Source organism: Crocodylus siamensis, chromosome 9 (genome assembly GCF_052110815.1).
Source record: "Crocodylus siamensis isolate JL-2025a chromosome 9, ASM5211081v1, whole genome shotgun sequence".
Lineage (NCBI taxonomy): Eukaryota > Metazoa > Chordata > Crocodylia > Crocodylidae > Crocodylus > Crocodylus siamensis.
Genome location: NC_143403.1, coordinates 36,303,712 through 36,324,832, shown reverse-complemented (window position 1 = coordinate 36,324,832; position 21,121 = coordinate 36,303,712). Strand labels below are relative to the sequence as shown.

The 21,121-nt window shown below is 46.0% G+C and overlaps 1 protein-coding gene across 9 annotated transcripts in view; it reads right to left on the bottom strand.

The window, feature by feature from the left end:
• Nucleotides 1-21,121, bottom strand: part of CPNE2 (copine 2) — a 221,987-nt gene that overhangs the window by 87,336 nt on the left and 113,530 nt on the right. For all 9 annotated transcript variants that reach the window (XM_090062655.1, XM_090062652.1, XM_090062649.1 and 6 more), the window contains one exon: nucleotides 3,899-3,970. In XM_090062655.1, coding sequence (XP_089918781.1) covers nucleotides 3,899-3,970 — 72 coding nt within the window. The remainder of the gene's footprint in view (nucleotides 1-3,898; nucleotides 3,971-21,121) is intronic.

Sequence of the window (21,121 nt, the reverse complement as noted above, 5' to 3'; positions counted from 1 at the left end):
CTAGACTCCAAATCCACACAGGGAACAATCTTTGAAAAATACAGCAAAAACTCCATCTGACAAATATGCTGAAAATGAAGAGACTAAAACACAAAACCAGTTTCTTCCTCCAAGGAAAATGGTTGTGGCCAGGTGTGTATCCATCTCAGTTTACCAAAAGTCTAAAATTAAAAACACACCAAGAGTCTAAAATGAAAGACTCACACTAAAGACTCACTGTGAAGACAAAGAAATAGTTTCATAGTTTCTAGGGTCAGAAGGGACCTGAGCAGATCATCGAGTCCAACCCCCTGCCATGGCAGGAAAGAGTACTGGGGTCAAACGACCCCAGCAAGGTGTTCATCTAGCCTCCTCTTAAAGACCCCCAGGGTAGGAGCCTGCACCACTTCTCTTGGAAGCTGGTTCCAGATCCTAGCCGCCCTGACTGTGAAGTAGCGCCTCCTGATATTTAGCCTAAAACTACCCTCTGCCAGCTTGTGACCATTATTCCTGGTCACTCCTGGCAGTGCTCAGGGGAACAGGGACTTCCCCAGTGCCTGCTGGTCCCCTCTGACTAGTTTGTAACAGGCCACTAGAAACAGGCCACTAGATTCCCCGCTCAGCCTTCTCTTTTGGAGGCTGAACAGGTTCAGGTCCCATAGCCTCTCCTCGTAGGGCCTGCCCGGCTGCCCCCGATCATGCAAGTGGCCCTCCTCTGGACCCTCTCCATGCTGTCCACATCCCTCTTGAAGTGCAGTGCCCAGAACTGGACGCAGTACTCCAGCTGCGGCCTGACCAGTGCTGCATAGAGGGGAAGGATCACCTCTTTGGACCTGCTCAAGATGCATCTGTGGATGCATGACAAGGTGCGGTTGGCCTTCCTGACTGCATCCCCACACTGCCGGCCCATGTTCATCTTGGAGTCAATGATGACCCCAAGATCCTTTTCTGCCTCTGCACTGATGAGAAGGGAGTTCCCCAGCCTGTAGGTATGGTGCCAGTTGTTCCTCCCCACGTGTATCACCTTGCATTTCTCGGTGTTGAATCTCATCCTATTCTCATCCACCCACCCCTGTAACCTGTCTAGGTCTGATTGTAGCCTGTTGCTTCCTTCTAGTGTGCCCACGTCCTCCCACATCTTAGTGTCATCAGCAAATTTGAGCAGGATGCTTTTTACCCCCTCGTCCAAATCACTGATGAAGATGTTGAACAGTGCGGGCCCAAGGACCGAGCCCTGCGGGACCCCACTGCCCACATCCCTCCAGGTCGAGAATGACCCATCCACCACCACTCTGGGTGCAGCCCTCCAGCCAGTTGGCGACCCATTTGACTGTGTGGGTGTAGTCATTTATTAACTAAGTCCCCACCAAGAGTCCCCATCCTGTAAATATTGGCTTTGTATGTGACCTAAAGTGGGTTCAAAAGAACTAATCTAGTGAGATGAATTTAAGGCACTGGTTACAAATATGGAAAGAGGCTTTCAAGGATGTTTTAACATGAGTCTGGGGAATAAGATGGGGTCATACGGTTTGCATATTAGGCCAGCCTGTCTGAGGCTCAGTGGAATGGGAGAGAGCATGAGTCCACAGACCTGAAACCACTATTTATTATCTATGTGTATGGAGGAAAGCGACGCTCAACAAACAATTTAAAGCTTCCGTGTGGTGCAAGGGGTGGGAACGAACCTGGAAATGCACAGAAACTGGTCCCAGCCCCTACACCACACAGGAGCTTGTTCATAGTAACCATTAATGTGCAATTTCTTAGAAAATGTCAAGTCGTATTAACGTTTACTATGATCTAAATATAAACATGTGCTAAGCATAACATGTGCCAATACCCTAATAGACTGATGATTACCAGGTGATGCAACATGCACTGATACAACATACACATGTTCTACTAGTATTCTTGAACATCAACATGCTATCAGATGACCTGTGGCAGGGGAATAAAGGAAAATGCTACTTTTTTTTTTTACAAGGCCAATCCCTGGTTTTCAAAAATGGAAGCAAAATTGCTGTGGGTTACTTGCCCTGCACTGGTATCCAAAGTAAATAATTGCTAGCTTTAAATGACGACCCCCCCACAGGACACACAGGCACTTTCAGGAGGAGGCAAGCATTTTAATTTTATTCCTCATTTTAATGAAATCAAGATCCCAAATCTTTAATGAGTCAGGAAAAAGCAAGCATAATTTTCTATGGAGCTTTACAGAGAGACTCCTAATATCTCAAATCTAAATCTACCCTTCCAGGAAAGCTTAAACCAAGCCAGTAGTGTCACAGACACAGACAGTTTCTAATCAAAAAAGGCATTTGCCACCGGGATGAGGACTTTGCATTTTAATGATACAGCACGGAAACTGACAAGTCTATTACAATTCAAGCACTTGCCAGATTAAGACTGGGTGTTTAGATGGCTTAGTGAACAGGGTGGAGAAGGAAATGGAACAATTTTCCATTCGACCTAACGATTCTGTTTATTCTTTCCTTATTGGTTTAAGCTGCATTTCCTGTGCTGGTTGGGGCAAGATGCTAGTCACACTCAGTGCTCATCTTTGCCCTTCATAAATGGCCTGAGTTGTATGGACAACAAGGAATCTTTGAGGGATAAGAGGTAAAAAGTTCCTATACTACAATACATATTCCTGAATTACACAGAAATGCTGAAGAGGTCCCTCTGAACACTGGAGGAAAGTAATGACATTTAAGACTTCTTCATGAACACAGCTGAGGCTCATTTACTGATTCAGGTCTCACCAGAAATGCTGATGACTCAGATCCCATCTTCCAGCTCCATTTAGAAGAGTTTGGGGTTGGTCAAGGAATTCTCAAGCTAGGCATGTGTCTCATTTTATTACAGTGTATCAGAGCCTGGATGGATGATGTGGAAGAGATCATAAAACATTTTTCTCTGTTGCTGGATGGTACACAGATTCCCCCAAAAATATTTGTGAGCTATGCCTATTTGGGCTGGATGACACCTGACTGTAGAAACCAAGAAACAGAGCCCAACCCTGCTCACTTCAAATCTACCATCATTAGATTGGTGTAATAAAGGATACACCTGTATAACAGCTTAATTTTGAAACACCATTTGAAAACTGAAGGTTATTCTGCTATTAATGCAAGTTCTGATGAGTTCATGAATTTAGAGAAACTGGAGAGCTTGCAGAGACCAATGATGAAGCTGATAAAAGGGGCTGGAATGCAAATCATGAGGAAAGGCTGAAGAAACTAGTTACATTTAATCTGGAGAGAAGTTGATTAAGGAGGAACATGATAGCAGCCTTCAATTGCCTGAAAGGCTGCCATAAAGAAAAGGAAGAAACATTTGTTCTCCCTGGTCACAGAGGGCAGGGCACAAAGCAGGAGGTTTAAAACTAGAGCAAAGGAGATTTGATGTCAGGAAAGACTTCCAGTTAGAGCAATAGGATACGGAACCAGCTATTTAGAAGAGCTGTAGAATCTCCTTCACTGGAGGTTCCCAGGAGGAGGTTGGGTAGGAATATGTTTGGAATGGTTTAGGAATAGCAGATCTTGCCTGACTGCAGTTAATTGGACAAGATTACTTTTTTAGTCTCTTCCAAGACAATGATTTTAGAAGACGCATGCGCTTAAAAGGCATAACAATACCTAGATCTAGTGTAACATTCTCCATCTTTTGATCTCCAAGTGCTTCACAAAGGAAGTCAGTATCATTCTCGCCATTTTACAGATGGGGACACTGAGGTACAGGAAGGGGAAACAACTGTTCAAGGTTACCCAGCATTCAGTCAGGAATCAAACTCACATTTTCCAGGTCCCAATCTGAGTCTCCTTTTCTATTCACCACAATAATTATTAGGAACAATTTCAGAGAATGTATAGCCTATAAATGTTTAACTTGTGCATGTTTTAAATAAAACCCCACATACCTTTTTATCCAGTTTTCGACCAGACATGCTCAGGGTAATCACTCTGTTATCAGACAGCTCTTGGGCAGCTATCTGAAAGATAAGAGAGATTTTTATTAATGTTTAGAATTACATTTCAGTAAATACAAAAATAAAAGATACAGAACAGCATGTGGAGTGTTTAGCAAGTTGTCTCACTATATATTTTACAAAGCCTAGTCTCAGTGCTTCATTACAAGCAGTTAAGAGTAATATTCCATCTTGGTACAACTAGTAAATTTTAAAACAGCCTGGAGACAGTCTACTACCTCGCCCAAAACACCAAAAGCACAACATTTACATCTCAGAGACATCTGCAATGTTATCATAGATTTAAGCCATTTAGGGTCCCAAACCTGCAACAGAATCTATGCAGATCCATGCATTCACCTACACAGAGCCCTGCTGAAGCCAGATCAGAACCAGCTGCAAAAACTGGGGTGTAAGTGTTGTAATTAAGATTCATTGAACCCACAAAGGTCTTTAAAGAAGATCTACATGCTTTCACCTCTATGGTCTTAGGCATATTGGTTCTTTATTGTAGAGGCTGGTTAGATACTACTTTGCACCAGCCTAACACTAATTTCCAAGATTTCTACTTCCAAGCCCACAGAACCATAGTCAGAGGGCTGCCTCTCTCTGTTCTCTCATCTTTCTCGATGGCCTTTTTCACTGAAACATCTACAATGCAAACATTATGGGATGGTTTGGATAGGGATGATACTGCCTCAGGCAAGGGGGTGGTTGGACTAGGTGGCTAGTGGAGGTCCCTTTCAGCCCTGTTTCTCTGTGAATACAGCCAGTAAGGCTGTGAGAATTTTTGCCGGCTGTTTCATTTTTATGCTGTTTTGACTCGTTTCAAACTCAAAATAGCAAAATTGAAACTAAATGAAGGGCTTTGAAACAGCCTCAAAACGAAACAAGGACAGTCAAAACATTTTGAATGTTTTTAAATTTATATAGGAAGGGAGACACATTTATATATTTTTATAAAAACAAGATGCTATGAAACATGGTGGAAAGGCAAGCCTTCAGGGAAGAGCAGAAGAGGGGATAGAAGGAGAAGTGTAAGTTCTCCCCCCACCAACCTGAGACAGCCTCTTTGCTACAACTAGGAGGGCTGAGGATTCCACAAGCAACAAGGAGAAAGGAGCAGTGCCAGTACCACTGCTTGTGCCTGAGTCTGCATCTCCTCCAAGAGCACCAGCCATAGTCCCCCCCCACCAGCACAACAACAAGCAGCAGCACCAGCACCAGCATTTCAGTCTCCACCACTCCTATTTCACTTCCCATGCTGAGCCTTCCATTCCCACAAGAGGAGCTGGAGCTGAGTGCCCTAGCAAGGGAAATTCTGGGGAAGGAGGGGGAATCAGCTGAGTTTGTGCTCCACACCTCTCAAGTTTCCCTTAGAGCCAAGCCTCCTTCCCCAGAAAGCACTTCAGAGGAGGCTGAGGTAGAGGATGCGGAGGCAAGCGGCTGAGCTGAGTCTGCTCCTCCTGTTGCTGTGCCTCTGCCTGCTGAAGAGGGGGGGAATTGCAGCATCCATACATGCACCCGTAGAAACAAGTGGGTAGTGTGGTTTGGGATCATTCTGAAGTGGCAGATGATCCCACATATACTATCTGCCTGCACTGATGAGCCAAAACCAGCTGGGGCAATGGAACAAATCACATAAGCACCACGGTGCTGCTGATGCATCTCTGCAAACATCAGCACCTTGCCCTTGCTCTTCCTGAGCCTGGCACCAGTGGGAGTATGCCCAAAGTGAATTCCCCCTCCCACTCCAAAGCCCCTGTCTCCCCAAAGCAGAGGCAGGCCACCCTGGAAGAGTGGGGGAAAGGCAGACAGAAATGGGCGTGCATTGCAAGGGCGAGCAAAATCACCCAGAGCATGGGGAAATGCTTGCTGTTGATAGTCAGCCCTTCCCCTTAGTTGAGCGGCCAGGGTTCAGATGGCTCATGGCCCCATCATGCTAAGTGCCTACATGCACCACCTTCAGTAGGACAGTGTTGCCCTCCTTGTTTGAGGCATGCAGGGAGTACTTGAGGGAGGAGCAGCACAAAGCAGATCCACGGATGGCCTTACACTTCACCTTGGACATCTGAAGCAGCTGCGGTGGAGATCATGCCTACCTTTCCCTCACAGGGCACTGAGGCAACCAGTCAGGCCATCAATGGGCTGTCTTTCAAGCCACACAGCAACAGATCATGCGAGATCATGGGGTCCATGAACCGCTTGGTGCAGGGGTGGCTTGTTGGGCAAGGTAAACTCACCCACGGGGTCATGGTCACTGACAATGGGGTCAATATGGTCAAGGCGGTCTGTGATGCCAACTTTGTTGGCATCCGCTGTGTGGCACACACGCACCTCATTGTCAGGGATGCCTCGGTGGGGGGACAGGGCTGCCAGTGATGGCGCAAGCACCACCAGAAAGCTCGTTTCCAAATGTGGAAAGGAAACAGGCTACTTCCACCAGAGCATCAAGGGGGACAAGATGCTGTGGGACAAACAAACAAAGCTGAACATCCCGCAACAAAAAATCATGCAGGATGTGGAGACTTGGTGGAACTCTGCATACCTGATGAATGAGAGGCTGGTGAAGCAACAGAAGGCCATCCATGAGATGACCTTGCTTGGGGAGATTGGGATCAGTGGCCCCCTTAACAGAGCTGAGTGGGATACCATCTCCTATATCTTGGTGGTCCTCAAGCCCACCGAGACAGCACTGACAATGCCCTCCTTAGCCAGGTGATCCCCATAGTTAGGGAACTTCAGAGTCAAATGGAGAACTTACAGGGGATGACCTTGCTTGGGGAGATTGGGATCAGTGGCCCCCTTAACAGAGCTGAGTGGGATACCATCTCCTATATCTTGGTGGTCCTCAAGCCCACCGAGACAGCACTGACAATGCCCTCCTTAGCCAGGTGATCCCCATAGTTAGGGAACTTCAGAGTCAAATGGAGAACTTACAGGGGATGACCTTGCTTGGGGAGATAGTATCCCACTCAGCTCTGTTAAGGGGGCCACTGATCCCTATCTCCCACATCTTGGTGGTCCTCAAGCCCTTCCTCAAGGCCACTGAGACCCTCAGCGCTGGTAATCCCTGTAGTGAGGGAACTTCAAAGCCAAATGGAAAGCTTCCAGAGGATCAAAGCTCCTGGCTGGGGAAAGCCGCTGTCACCAGACATGCAGGCACTGGTGAAGCAGCTGAAAGAGGGCATCAGGAAATGGCTTGATCCCTTGTGGTCCAGTACAGTCCATATGCTGGCCACCATGTGTGACCCGAGGATGAAGGGCACCATATACAGCACCCAAACCCTGGATTAGTGGATGGAGGTGCTGGTGAAGAGAGGGAGACAGAACAGCGGAGGCAGGGGGATGTGGTAGGGTGGAATCCACTGTCCCACGCTAGCACGCCATTCACCAGACAGTCTCCTCCTCCACCACAGGTGCTGCCAATGTGGGCCATTGGTATGGCTTCCATGGTGGGGTCCAGAGGCACCAGATCCCACCATCAGGCAGGTAGCACTCAGGCCTCGGTGGCTGCCTATCTCGCTGAGGACATGGAGCCACTGCTATGTGACCCCTTGGTCTACTAAGCAAGCTGCAGCCAGATGTGGCCGGATCTGGCCATGGTTGCCCAGGAACACCTGTCCTGTCCACGAGACAGTGTTCTGAGCGAAAGGGTGTTCAGCATGGCTGGGGATGTAGTGACACTTCTTCACACCTGCTTGAATCCTGGTTTGGTGGAGCAGCTGGTGTTCCTCAAGGTGAATCTCCCACTGCTGGGGCTCCCCAAGCTCCAGGTGCAGATGGAGTGAATGCCACCCTCCACACTCCATCCACACCTATTTCCCTTTTTCATTTTTTTAAAATCATTTAATACCCCACTCTCAGAGCTGGAGGGGACATTCACTGCATCACCAGCCAGCAGGGGAAGAACGTGTTCCTGCTGAAACTTCCATGCCAGGACAAACTTGGAGGAAAGCCAGTTAGTGAAAATGGAAATGGAGGCATCAGGGGGTGATGGACAGGCTGGGGTGGGGGGGTGATAAATCTGCCAGACATCCTGCTCCCCATGTACCTCTTCACTTTTACCTGAGCTGCTACATCCCCCTCTCCCCACAACCCCAGCCTGTCCCTCACCCCTTCACACCTGCATTTCCATTTTCACTGACTGGCTTTCCTGCCTGCATTGCATGCCAGCCTCTGGTTTCCTTACTATCCCCTCCATTCAGGAACAGCACACACACAAACCGCAGGCGCTTCCTCAGTCTGACGAAGGGTTTTTCAACCTGAAAATTTCCTAAGATATATTTCTCCAACTATTCAGTTGGTCTGCTAAAAGATACCAGATTAGATTGACCCAAAGTAAAGGACCTTGTCTTCCAGCGTTGTGTCCTTAGACCAACACACCTAGCACCTGACCGAAAGGACATAGGGCCCTGGGTACATCTAAGCTCCAGGGCTGGGGCTGGCAGGGAGCATTCTCTGGCAGCTGATGGAAAAGAAGCTCCTGCAGGAGAGGAAAGAAAGGAGAGGAAAGAAAGTTTGGCTGCCTGAGACGCTGCTGATGCTGCTGCTCTCAATAAGTTAGTATTTTACCTGTTGTCATTTAAAATGGGGGACTGGATGAGGCTGTAGAGGAGGAGGAGACCTCATTGGGGCACACTACCACATCATGTAGAGGCCCCAGTGTTAGTGAAAGCACACGTTAACACACACAGTGTCACCCATGTCACGAGTTTTGCTTGTCAGCAGCCTAAGGTGCAATTTCCCAGAAACCCCTGCACCTATCTCCGTGAAACCTGGGAGACTTCATGGCCTCAGAAGGGACTACCCACCCCTGCAAGCTTTATTCAAATCAGGCAAGAAATATCAAAGTTATAGGCAATTTTGTGCTCCTCCATTATAGCCTATGGGCGAAACGTCAAAACAGTATTGAAACTGTCATATTGAATGTAATAGTTTGAATGCTTGTAATAAATACCCATTGCCAGTTTAGAAAAAAGGCAAGGTTCATCTTCTTATATAGGCTTATTGCTTGTTTTTGCCTACGTGCTGAATGTCTTGGTTCTTGAATTTTATCTTTAGAGGCCTTTAACAAAGTTAACCTAAAAACGACCCTTAAGCAAACATTCTGAGAGATCAAAACCTAGGGGCTTTTGAAAGGGTGTTGGGAAGACAGGTCACCGCATTGGTGTGGAAAATCTCCCAAAGAAACTGAATAGTCAGTTGGCAAATTCCGTTGCAGAAGACAAACAGCCCAGCAGAAATCTGTTAAGTAAGATCCGAGCCCAAATTTGGGAGTAGTGACACATTTGGGTAGGAGAGGCCCAAGATGGCAACTTACCCAATAAAAACTGTAACCTACAGTCCCAATTCGGAGGTAACCTCACTTGCAGAACACCAAAGGACGAATCGCAAGTGTAGGCCAGATTAGACTGATCCCCTGAACCACCCTCTCTGTGAACAAGAACTCCCATTCACGCTGAAGTCACGGAGCGCCCGAGTGGGACAGAAGGAAGGGGACTTGTTCCTATCACTGTGGAGACCAACCCTAAAACCATAACTAAAGAATGAAAATATATCTGGGGATTTGGTTTCTCGGAATTCTAGGATCGTAAGTATACCATGAGAAATAACCTTTACTTGTAATTGTAGTTGTTTTTGTAATACTAATTCTTATAGCATTGTTTGGGAAGGATTTCTTAAAGCTAAGCAGTGTTATACGTGTAGCAAGGAATTTTAAAATAAAATTGTGTTGTATGAATTAAGTGTGCAATCATTGTGAAATCGTACAATCAACCAAATACTCCCCCAGCCAGGTGCATCAAAAGAATCAGTAAATTGTGTGGGATCTTTCTCTATTCCATAACGCACTAGAGACAGAAACAGCTAAACAGTTTTGATGAAACTCAAAACAAAACACTAGACAATGGAAGTTGAAATGGAATGGTGCTGTTTTGCACAGCCCTAATAGCCAGTTGCAAGTGCTGGTTGGGCTATTTTCTCTTTTTGACCCCATTATTCTGATTTCATGTAAGCTTTTAGAAGAAAATCCAGAAAGGGAAAAAATTCCATAGGAAGGCAGATGCCAACAAATATGGCTGGCATTAGCACTATGTCTTGCATTTTTCTGTCTGTCCCCTTTGCATTGGAAAAAATTACACTGACCAGAACTGAAGATAGTAGTATTTCCTTTCCAAAATGAGTAGACTAAAAGCAGTGAGTCACGGAGCTTCTGCTTACAGATGTTAACCAAGTGGAGCTGTTTATTGACCTTCCTTAGCATCACACAGAAGGATCATAGACACTAGGAAGTTAAATCCTGCTTGGTCATGGAATTTTTTCTCTGCTAGGACAAATTGCTTCTGACAGTATCTTCAACGTCAGGTTGCATCTGCATTTCATTCATCAGCCCAGGAGCTAAGATGTATGCATTGCTGATACATCAGATGGAGCAAACCAGAAGTAGAAGCCAATACCATGGGTTAGCACCAACTTGTCTAAGCTGGTTACAATTGACAAGACCCTGAACAATGGGTCAAACCTTCTGCTGGTATAAATTAGCATAGTTCCACTGACATCAATGGAATTGCATCATTTATTACAAGCCAAGAATCTTGCACATAGGTTCAAAATTATCCACCACTTTAATGAACCTAGCCTATTTCAGTTTAAGAGGCATTTCTAGCCCCCTATAACTTCAGAATGCCTCTGGCTGCCAAAGCCCAGTGAGTTGTCTTTGTCTAGAATATAATCTAATGAGTCTCTTAATACTTTAAGAATGGGGATGTTCATCATAAATATTGTTTACGTTGCCAGTGATTTTCTGAATCATTGTAAATCTTTATCCCCCATAAAAACTTTCACCCCTCCCAAATCCCTACATCTCTGCCTGCATCAGGCATCATAATCTACAGCAGTTTGTGTAACAGAGGCTATTATCATACATGACAAATCCACTCTGGGGTAAGCAGCTGAGAGAGGAGTGAAACAGCAGCAGCACCAATGTCCATGGAAAACACACAAGGCTAGAAAAAATGTTTTTGTTTTTATTCATGTCATATATTTGCAAGTGTTCCCATGTGCAAAACCCCTGCGAAAGAATTAAAAAGGTAATCATATCTAGGTTTTATGAAACTTGGGAAATCAAGGAACAATCGTCTTCAGAATAAGCAGTCAGACAATTATTACTAGTAAAGAGAAATATGGGGTCTGTGGAGACATTAGCTGGAGTTACAGCTTTGAGTTTATTCACACAGCTGTGATGGAAAGCCACTTCTGGTCTCTAAATAACTACGAGTGCAGACCACTTTAAAACTTAGATCTCCATGACCTAGAAGAAAGTGACATTTAGGAGAACACTACTTCCTAAACTACCTGCTGCTGATGGAAGCTCTGCATCACTTGGAGGTCTAAAAAATGACCCCCAGATTGCCCCAGAGGAAAATGCATAAGACCTCAGATGCTTCAGAAAGATCAAGAGAGAACCTGGTACCACAACATAATACAGCATAATGGCACCCCTAGTTGGGTCAACAAGGACTGAATCCATCGCCTGCACAGCTGAGAAACCAGGCCTACTGGTTTCAAACTACAAATAAGTCTGATACATATAGGCTAACCACCAGAAGGACACAAGGACATTATCAGTTAGTGGGTTACCACATGGTTCCTACAGCTCCTAGGAGAAGGCCTGAGAGCAGAGCTACTCAATATGTGTATTGTCTCCCTATCACTCAGGACTAAGTATATCACTGTCCAAATACATGCAGCCTCCAAGGACCAAGTAGCTTGAAAGGTAGATGAAAAGTGAGAAGACATGAAAGAGGCAACAGCAGAGTCCAGAGGAAATGGGCATGCAGTCTGCTTTCCTTTGGTAATGAATTAATCAAGTGGTTCTCAAACTTTTTGGACTCAAGGCTCCCCCTCACTGGACTTGAGATAGCCCTCCATAACTTTTCTTAATTGAATGGCACTCAATTTCAAAAATTAAATTTATATATGACAGTAATTATCTCCTTGTAGAGGGGCTGGGCAGGGAGAGGGGGAGGGAAATCATCCAGCCAGGGATAAGCCTGAGCCTGCACTTATCTGCTTAAATCTCCTCACAACTCCTGGTATCCTTCAAAAGGTCTGGTGGCACCTCAGTGTGCTGCAGCACCCTAGGTAAGAATCGCTGAATTAATCTATGTTGCTGATTTTGGTGAAGCTGAAGTTTTAAACACCTTCTTTCCCCCTTTTGGAAAATAATGATTACCTCCTATTCCACTCTGTTTACACATACATTCAAGTGGTTTCCACACTGGAAAGGTGATCCTGTTGCCAGCTACAGTAAGAAACCTCTTAGCCCAAAGACAGAGGAGGTTTTGGCACCTGAAAGAGGCAAGTGGAGAACATAGCCCCCCTTTACAATTACCTGTTCTGGACAGGCAGAAGGTACATACAAACTTTCCAAGGACTATTCTCTGAAAATGTAGCCTCCAAGTTCAAAGGAGGAAAAACTGCATCAAAAAATATAGAAGACGACAAAAAATAGTAGGGAATTCGCTCATTAACAGTAACAGAAGGAGAAACTAAACAACTCACTCCTATGTGGTTCTGTCATTGGTAAACTGTCTCCCTGGACAGAGAACACAAGATGATGGCTTTATTTTAGATCTGCTTAAAACAACAGCACTCAAGAATGGGGGATTCCTGAGCTCACTGACCCTGAGCTGCAGACTGAGCATTCACTAAGGCGCTCCACAGCAGCACTTTAGGAATGTTGCCCTTAGGGATCACGCCAATGCTCAATATTGTGCTGTTAGACAGGAGGGTGCGGTGTACAATTGCATATGCACACATAAAAAAAATTAATTAAGCACACAGAAACTCATTAGATGCATACACCCCCACTAGGCATACACACTCACACTAGCAACTCAGATACACACACGTTCAAAATAACCAGTCTAGGTTCATGCACACCTATTACCAGTTTAAGCCCATACATGCTACACACACCAAATTAAAACAGAATCAGTTACCAGTTACCAACATCTGCACACAATGATATCTATATATGTGTATTCACTAATTCCCACACATACCACCCACCTACTCATACACACAGGTGAGTTCCTAAGTTGGGTGTTGTGATGTGTGTGTATGTATGTATGCATGTATGTGCTTGGTGTACTTGGGATACCTGGGGAAAGGTTAAGGTAAGAAAGTGGAAGTGTAGGGAGTAAAAATTGCTGGGAGTGAGAGTTACTGGGATCGGGATTAGAACCGTAGACTAGAGGGGCCTGGGCTGAAGAACTGAGGCTCAGGGGTAACTTTAGGTTAATTGATCTTAATTGATTAAAAGACAACCCCCAAAGCCTGCAGAACAGGGGAGTGATGCCGGCACAGAGGCTGGGACTGGAGCCAGAGCTACAGGGGAGCTGAAAAGGTAGGTGGGGAGAGAGAAAATGGGAAAGAGAAAAAGGGAAAATGTGGGTGTTAAAGAGAGGCTCTGGGTGTGGGGAGCCAGAGGATGGCTCTGGGGCAGCTAGAGAAGTTGCAGGGAGCAGCAGTAGGTGCTGGGAGCTGGAGAAAGGCTCCAGCTGCTGGAGAAAACTGCAGGACAGCCATGAGGAGCTGGGAAGCTGTGTGTGTGTGGGGGATGACTACAGAAAGTGCAGGAGAAGCCTGAAAACAGAGAGACAGACAGCAGAAAATCACAGGAAAAATGACAGGAGAGACTGAAAGGCAGCAGGGCAGTAGGAAAGCAGAGAAAGGCAGCAGAAAGTCACAGGGAAAAGGATGAAAGGCAGCAGGGACAGAAGGAAAGCAAGGAGAGGGGAGACAGAATTGGGAGGAGATCAGGAAACTAGCGGAGAGAGTGGGGCTGGAACTGAGAGACAGAGAGAGAGAATGAGGCTGGAATTTAAGATAGGGAAGGGACTGGGATTCAGTAAAACATGACCCATCTCGGGGTTGCAAATGACAGTGGTTTTATTGAACAGGGGAGATGGTGACACAATGTCTTACTGGTTCCCTTGCATCCACTGACCCACCCACCCACACACACACAATGGCAGCAGGGGTTAGAGAGGCTTGGTGCAATGGCTGAAGTCCACTGAAGTCCAGGAGGAGACAGAAAGAGAGAGAGAGAGTCCAATTTGTAGGAGGAGGTGTGCAGGTAATAACTACCTATCCCAAGCTGGAAGTTGATCCTCGATGGCCAGCTGGGGTCTCCTTCAGCTCGGTGTTGTCCAGAGGGGGTTGCCGGCAGGGCCTCTGGGGTGAATAGGTGACGTGAAGCTGGTCTGGTCCAGATGGAAATGGTGTTCCCACTGGGTCTGTCTTCACTGCCCCTTTTTATAGGGGCAGACCTTGTGTGACCCTAGTGACAGGAAGCATGCCCAGGCAAGGGTCAGCCCCTGGTGTACTGAGCATGAGTGCTCCATGCAGGGATGTGCAATTTTGGGTGTCTGTAATGGTGGGGTACAATGGTAGAGTTGCTGGTTCTGCAGGGTCTTTTGTCTTTCAAATGCTGGGTTCTTGTCTCTGTTCCTGGGTGAGGTCCACTGGTCCTGGATGAATCAATGCGAGGTGATGGCCCAGTTGTTACAGGCCATTCAGTAGAGGCCTGTTACCACTGTATTTCAATCATTCCCAATCATTCTCATTCATCTGGGAACCAATTTACATGGGAGTGGTACGTGACTCATATAGGTGCAAGGCAGAGGACACAAGATGGAGGCTTGACATATAAAATGGAAACTTGATATGACTTTGGTTCACTTACAAACACAGGCCTAAACCATACAATATCCATGTGAAACAATAAAAATCAATACAGAAATGATAATAATACAATATAAAACAGTAAAAATCAATACAAACCTAATAATTATACAAGATAAAACAGTGGACATCCAAAACCAAAAACTTGCTACCAAAATAAAAATGTTAAAGCTTATCCTAAGTCTGAGCTCACTTATACTTATCTATAGGGAATAGAGAAGGAGAGAAAAAGTCAGAAATGGTTGGGGAAGGGAGGGAATGCATTTTAAAATTAATTTTAAAAAAAGAAAAGAAAAACTGGAGGTTTTGCTGCAGGATGAGCTAATGAAGCAAAGGACTTGAAGGAGAGTTTGCTAAGCATGCACCCACATGCAATTGGGAAGGGCTATAGGACACTAAGTGAACTGAGGCAAATGTGCAGGAAGCCTATAGTGTTCTCCAGGAACAGTGCCACAGAAGGGCTAATGCAGGAGGTGCAGAGGGAATGGGTGGAGGGGGTTGCAGGAGAAGCAATTCAGGGACATCTGTTTGAAACCTGGAAAGGGAGTTCTCTGTGTTTTCCTTTCTTCCATCTCGTTTGTGGACAGGAACTTCATACAGGCAACACGTGGCTAAGGAAACCTCCAGGGCACAAAGGCTATGTAGGGTACCCTGGCCACACTTCAGCCCTCACCCTGCCAAGCAGAGTCAATATGGGCTCCCAAATCACATCACAGGTGCAAAGATCTGCTCAGACTGCATTGAAAATCAGATTTTGTGTTCTAGTGACCTAGTCTAGCAGCAAGATTCCTGCTTCCAGCTTCCAGCACTGGGTAGAGACAGTCCAAGCCAGACTCTGGAAAGCTTCAGTGCATAGCGCAAGACTCAGCTGCTTATTTTCATGTTTTATATATGTTTTAGTAGGGCAGACAGCACAGTGTAGACCACTCAGGGCAGAGACCCTTCTCCTAGGTCTTGTACAGTATCACACGCATTTATAAGCATCTACAAAGTAGCAAGGGCAGGGAGCAAGGTTACGCTCCGTACTGCTCTTTTAATACAGTTATATATAACCATAAAGGGACTGGACAATGCTTTCATCCAGCAATCTCAAAGTACCTTATGAGGCCACATTAGTTTCATTCTCCCTTCTCTACTGGCAAAGAAACAGGATCAGGCAGGTGAAGGGTCCACGCTGATGCAGAATGTGTGGCAGGGCCAGAGATTGGATGCCAGGTCTCCCCACTTAGCTACATGCAAAATACCACTGGGGGGAGGGGGAGGGGAAACCTTGGCACCAGACACCAGTCTAAACACAGAGCCCAGGACAGGCAGACTGGGCACTTGGGTGATGAGCAGAGTGCACAGACAGGGATGTTCATTCCAAGCCTCAGGGCTCTGAGTACCAGGCTCCGGGCACAGTGGGGATATCCAGGCTAAGAGAAGTTCTGTTTTAAGTCTCAGTCCTGTGCTGTATCAGCTGCTCATCACACGTTGCTTAGTCTGAGCTGGCTGCCAATGGACAGTCATGGGGGAATATAATACCACAGGGCAGCAAGAGGCACTGCTTTGGATATGATCCAGTCTGAATAGAGGCAGCGAGATTGAGCTTTAGGGAATAAATGTGAATGAGCCAAGCAGTTGCAGTGGTAGCCAACAACAAGCCTTTGCTTGAAATACTTCACTGCAGCATGAGGGCTGCAACACCCCATGGGGACAACAGGCTTTCTAGGACAACAAGTACATTTGCTTACCTCTGGATGTCTCCACCACAGGGCTGTGGCCACCTGTCACATGAGGGGTTAGAAGGGGGTGAGAAGTGAGGATGTTCCACAGAAAACCCTTCACACCTGCCTCAGGTACCACAGTGCTATATGCCCACTACCTCCAAAGGAACATCAGGCCTATTAATGACATAAAGAATTGCTCCAGTACAAAAAGAAAATCTCCATGAATTGTACACCATTAGTTACAACATACCATCCTTCCCTGGAACTTGTACAGAAAATCCTCAAACAATTACAATCCATACTAGATGAAGACCCAATTCTTAAAGGGATCTTTCCAGAGACACCCATCTTAGCCTTTAAACAAGCACTGAACCGTACCAACCTCATCACCAGAAGCAAACTTCCTATGGCTCAAAGGACACTGAATGGATCCAGACCATGCCAGGACAAAAGATGTAAAACTTGCCAACACATCGCCAACACTCCCACAATAACTTCGCCCTACAACAGAACCAGCACCATACCTGGATCTTACACTTGCACCTCTAGAAATGTAATAATCTCATCTAATGTACTGAATACCCTGATAAAAAATAGATAAGAGAAACCAAACAACAACTGTACACCAGAATGAACGCACACTGAAAATCTATTGAAGACAAAAATATCCAATTACCTGTGGGTGCCCACTTCTCACAAGACAACCACTCTCTCTCTAGTCTTTCAGTTCTAATCCTCAAAGGGAATTTACAAAACACCTTTTGTAGATGAGCCTACAAACTTCACTCATAACTTTACTGGATACAAAAAATCATGGACTAAATATAGACATTGGATTTATGGAATATTATAACCTGCCTGTCATCTGAGAACGCCAAGTAGTTTGTCTGCATTTTACCAGCTACATGCCAGGTAAACATTCCCCCTACATCTCCCCCCTACCACCACCTACCTGCCACACACCTATTGTCTCCCATTCCCCCTGATCCTCACTGCCACGCATTTGCCTTTTCACAGATCTGTTTTTCTGCATATTGACTTTATTCTACCCAGGAGAGCACACGAATACCAGCAGACTCTCCCAATGCCTGAAGAAGGATATTTGTGCCCAAAAGCTTGAAAAGAACAACTTTTCCAACTATCTAGTTGGTCTAATAAAAGATATCGCATTTGTCCAAAGTACCTTGTCTGCCTATGTCCTTAGACCACCACTGCTACTACCAACAACTCCACTAGGCCCATGAATAGTACCCTGGACAGCACTGCTTCACACGAGACAGGATCAAAGCAGCTAAGAAAACCATCCACTCCTACAAAAGCAACTCTGCTACCTGTTCCAATCAATTTCTTCCTTTAAGTATGGTGGTCTGCAAGAGTTTCTACCATCCAGGGGGTGCCTGAATTGATAAACAATTTAAAACCAACCAGTTTGCACAGATTAGCCTTTATCACTTATTGCAGCTTCATATGGCTTTTTAAAAACCACGAAGCTCTTGCAAACAACTTAAAAGAACAAGCCCTTCAGCCAAAGATAAAGGCCATTTGGAGTCTTTCTTAAGTAAATCTCAAAGCATTTGGAAGAAGGAGGGAAGTAAGGCATATGGAAGAGAGGAGATTTGCACAAAGTTACTCATCAGGCCAGCGGCAGAGATGAGACCTGAACCCTGATCCTCCAAGTTCCCATCCAGTGCTCTACCTTTTACCTCTTACAGCTCATCCATGAAGAGTCAGGCCAGTCTTTTCCTTAAAATGGCACAAAATGAGGCAACTGGATATGAGAAAAGGTTGCCATTGCCAAAACTAGGAAGAAAGGTCACTATCCAGGTGGAGAAGACACGGAAAGAAGATCTGATCCTGACCTGACCAGTGAATCCTGCATCTGTGCAGGGGCATTGCCTAGTTGACTCAAGGTTTCTTCCAATTCTATGATTCTCAAGAGAAGAATTAAGTAGTCTCCGTTTGATGAGGTACCTAGTTCATAGCAGGACAAATTCAATTAGACATTAGGAAAAACAGTATACCTGTAGAAGCCAATCAGAGTGGAACATGCTGTTATGGGAAGTTGTGAGATTGCTGTGGAAGGGATCGAGGTAAGGCCTGACAAGATGACCTGAATGGACATGCTAGAAACAAAACACAATGAGCACATCTTGTACCCCAGCTGCACTATCCAATACTAGGTAGAGTCAATCTCAGGATGAGTCACCTGCTCTACTGCTGAATACACCAAGTATAGCCCTGCAAATGGAAGCAAAGATGCCCAGGAGGTGCATGGTACTGACAGGCTCTGTCCCCATTTTGTAGGACTTGGGGCCATCTTGATGCATGATCACCCCCAGATATAGGAAGCTGTTCACTGCACACCAGTCCTGCTGAGCAAAGACAGTGATATAACCAGCTGTGGTGATTCCTGGACTATCCTACTTTAGAAATCACAGCATATGCATATCCTTCTGCAAGTCAACAGAGCTTGTAAAATGCCCTCCAGAAAGTGACCAACCCAATCTGCTCCTCCTAACAGTACTCTGCTTTCAACAGACTGTTAATGGGCTGACAGCACAGCAATGGAGGAAGAGCCACTTATATTGAAAATGGCAGCCTCATATATTTGATTCAAATAATGACAATCGTAGGAAGGGAGGAGCTTGCTGTCTACACGATCTGCTGGCTGGGAAATTGGCTTCGTGGTCGGACCCAGAGGGTTGTGATTGATGGCAGTCACTCATCATGGTGCCCTGTGACCAGTGGGGTCCCTCAAGGCTCTGTCCTGGGACCCATACTGTTCAACATCTTCATTAACGATGTGGACATTGGAGTCAGGAGTGGACTGGCCAAGTTCGCCGATGACACCAAACTTTGGGGCAAAGCATCCACGCCAGAAGATAGGCGGGTGATCCAGGCTGACCTGGACAAGCTCAGCAAATGGGCAGACGAGAACCTCATGGTGTTTAACACCGAAAAATGCAAGGTTCTCCACCTTGGGAGGAAAAACCTGCAGCACCCTTATAGGCTGGCAGTGCTACATTGGTTAGCACTACAGAAGAAAAAGGCTTGGGGGTCATCATTGACCACAAGATGAACATGAACCTGCAATGCGATGCTGCAGCTAGTAAAGCGACCAAAATGCTGGCGTGCATCCATAGATGCTTCTCGAGCAAATCCCGGGACGTCATTCTCCCCTTGTACTCGGCCTTGGTGAGGCCGCAGCTGGAGTACTGCGTCCAGTTTTGGGCTCCACAATTCAAAAAGGATGTGGAGAAGCTTGAGAGAGTCCAGAGGAGAGCCACGCGCATGCTCAGAGGTCAGGAAAACAGATCTTACGATGACAGGCTGAGAACCATGGGACTCTTTAGCCTGGAAAAGCGCAAGCTCAGGGGTGATCTGATGGCCACCTATAAGTTTATCAGGGGTGACCACCAGAATCTGGGGGAACGTCTGTTCACCAGAACGCTCCAAGGGATGACGAGGTCGAACAGTCACAAACTCCTGCAAGACCGTTTCAGGCTGGACATAAGGAAGAATTTCTTTACTGTCCGAGCCCCCAAGGTCTGGAACAGTCTCCCAGTGGAGGTGGTTCAAACACCTACATTGAACACCTTCAAGAGTAAACTGGATGCTTATCTTGCTGGGATCCTATGACCCCAGCTGGCTTCCTGCCCTTTGGGCAGGGGGCTGGACTCGATGATCTCCCGAGGTCCCTTCCAGCCCTAATGTCTATGAAATCTATGAAATCTATGAAATACCACTACACAGCACTGCACACCTCCTTCTTGCCAATCCAGAGGCACCATTCAGAGTGTTTTGATTCTGTATCTGGCAGCATGACTTGGAGCATTAGGCTCAGTTTAAGATAATCCATGCATCTTAAGATGCAGTACATGTCAGCCAAAAACACCTTTCCCCAAAGCAACAGAGTGAATGAAAAGGACAGATCAAGTTGCAAACAACTCTGCGCTTCTCTGATCTGAGCTGCAGGCACTTCAGATTGAACTTATTTAAATTGTACACTCATTAATAACAGACACTGCCACCATCTCATTCAATAAGATGAGAAGGGAATAAACTCAGCCTGAACCTGATGGGTCTTAATCTTCTTGCAGTCATTTGAGATTAAAGTGTTTCTGTACAATGCAATGCAGTGGCTGCAAACAGATGTACCAACATCCCAGCTGGAGGTTCTGTTTGTCACAAGCCAAGCCAGTCTCTAGCTCTGACTGAGCCAGCAAAGGTGCTGAGTGGCTATTCCTAGAGACCAGCATCCTCTGGCAATTCATGAGAGGTACCCAGAACAGGCAACAAGAAAGAACCCACAATCCCCAGAGGTGAAAAGGAAGATGAGTCTATGGCCACCTCAATCTTCACTTTCTCCACACATGGAGCTTCCTCTTGGTGCAAGTTGGTTTTGCCTTTCTTCAGATCCTTAACAATGTTCCTCACAATGGCTAAGTACAGACAGTCAAAAAGCCCGAGGCTGAACTGATTCAGTCTTTGCAGGTTAATTTATACTGCAAAGATTGAACCAATATGTAATTTAGGAAATGCAGCCACATGCCTGCAGTGGCTCAAGCCAGAAGTTGTGGGGGGAGAGTGGGGACGCTACACCATGGCTCTCTGCATGTAGCCAACATGGGCTGTGTGTTCGCTTCCTCTTCCTACTGCCCCAACAGGACTCTGCAGGGTTACCCATCATTTCCTCTTCCTGCTTCCAGGTGCC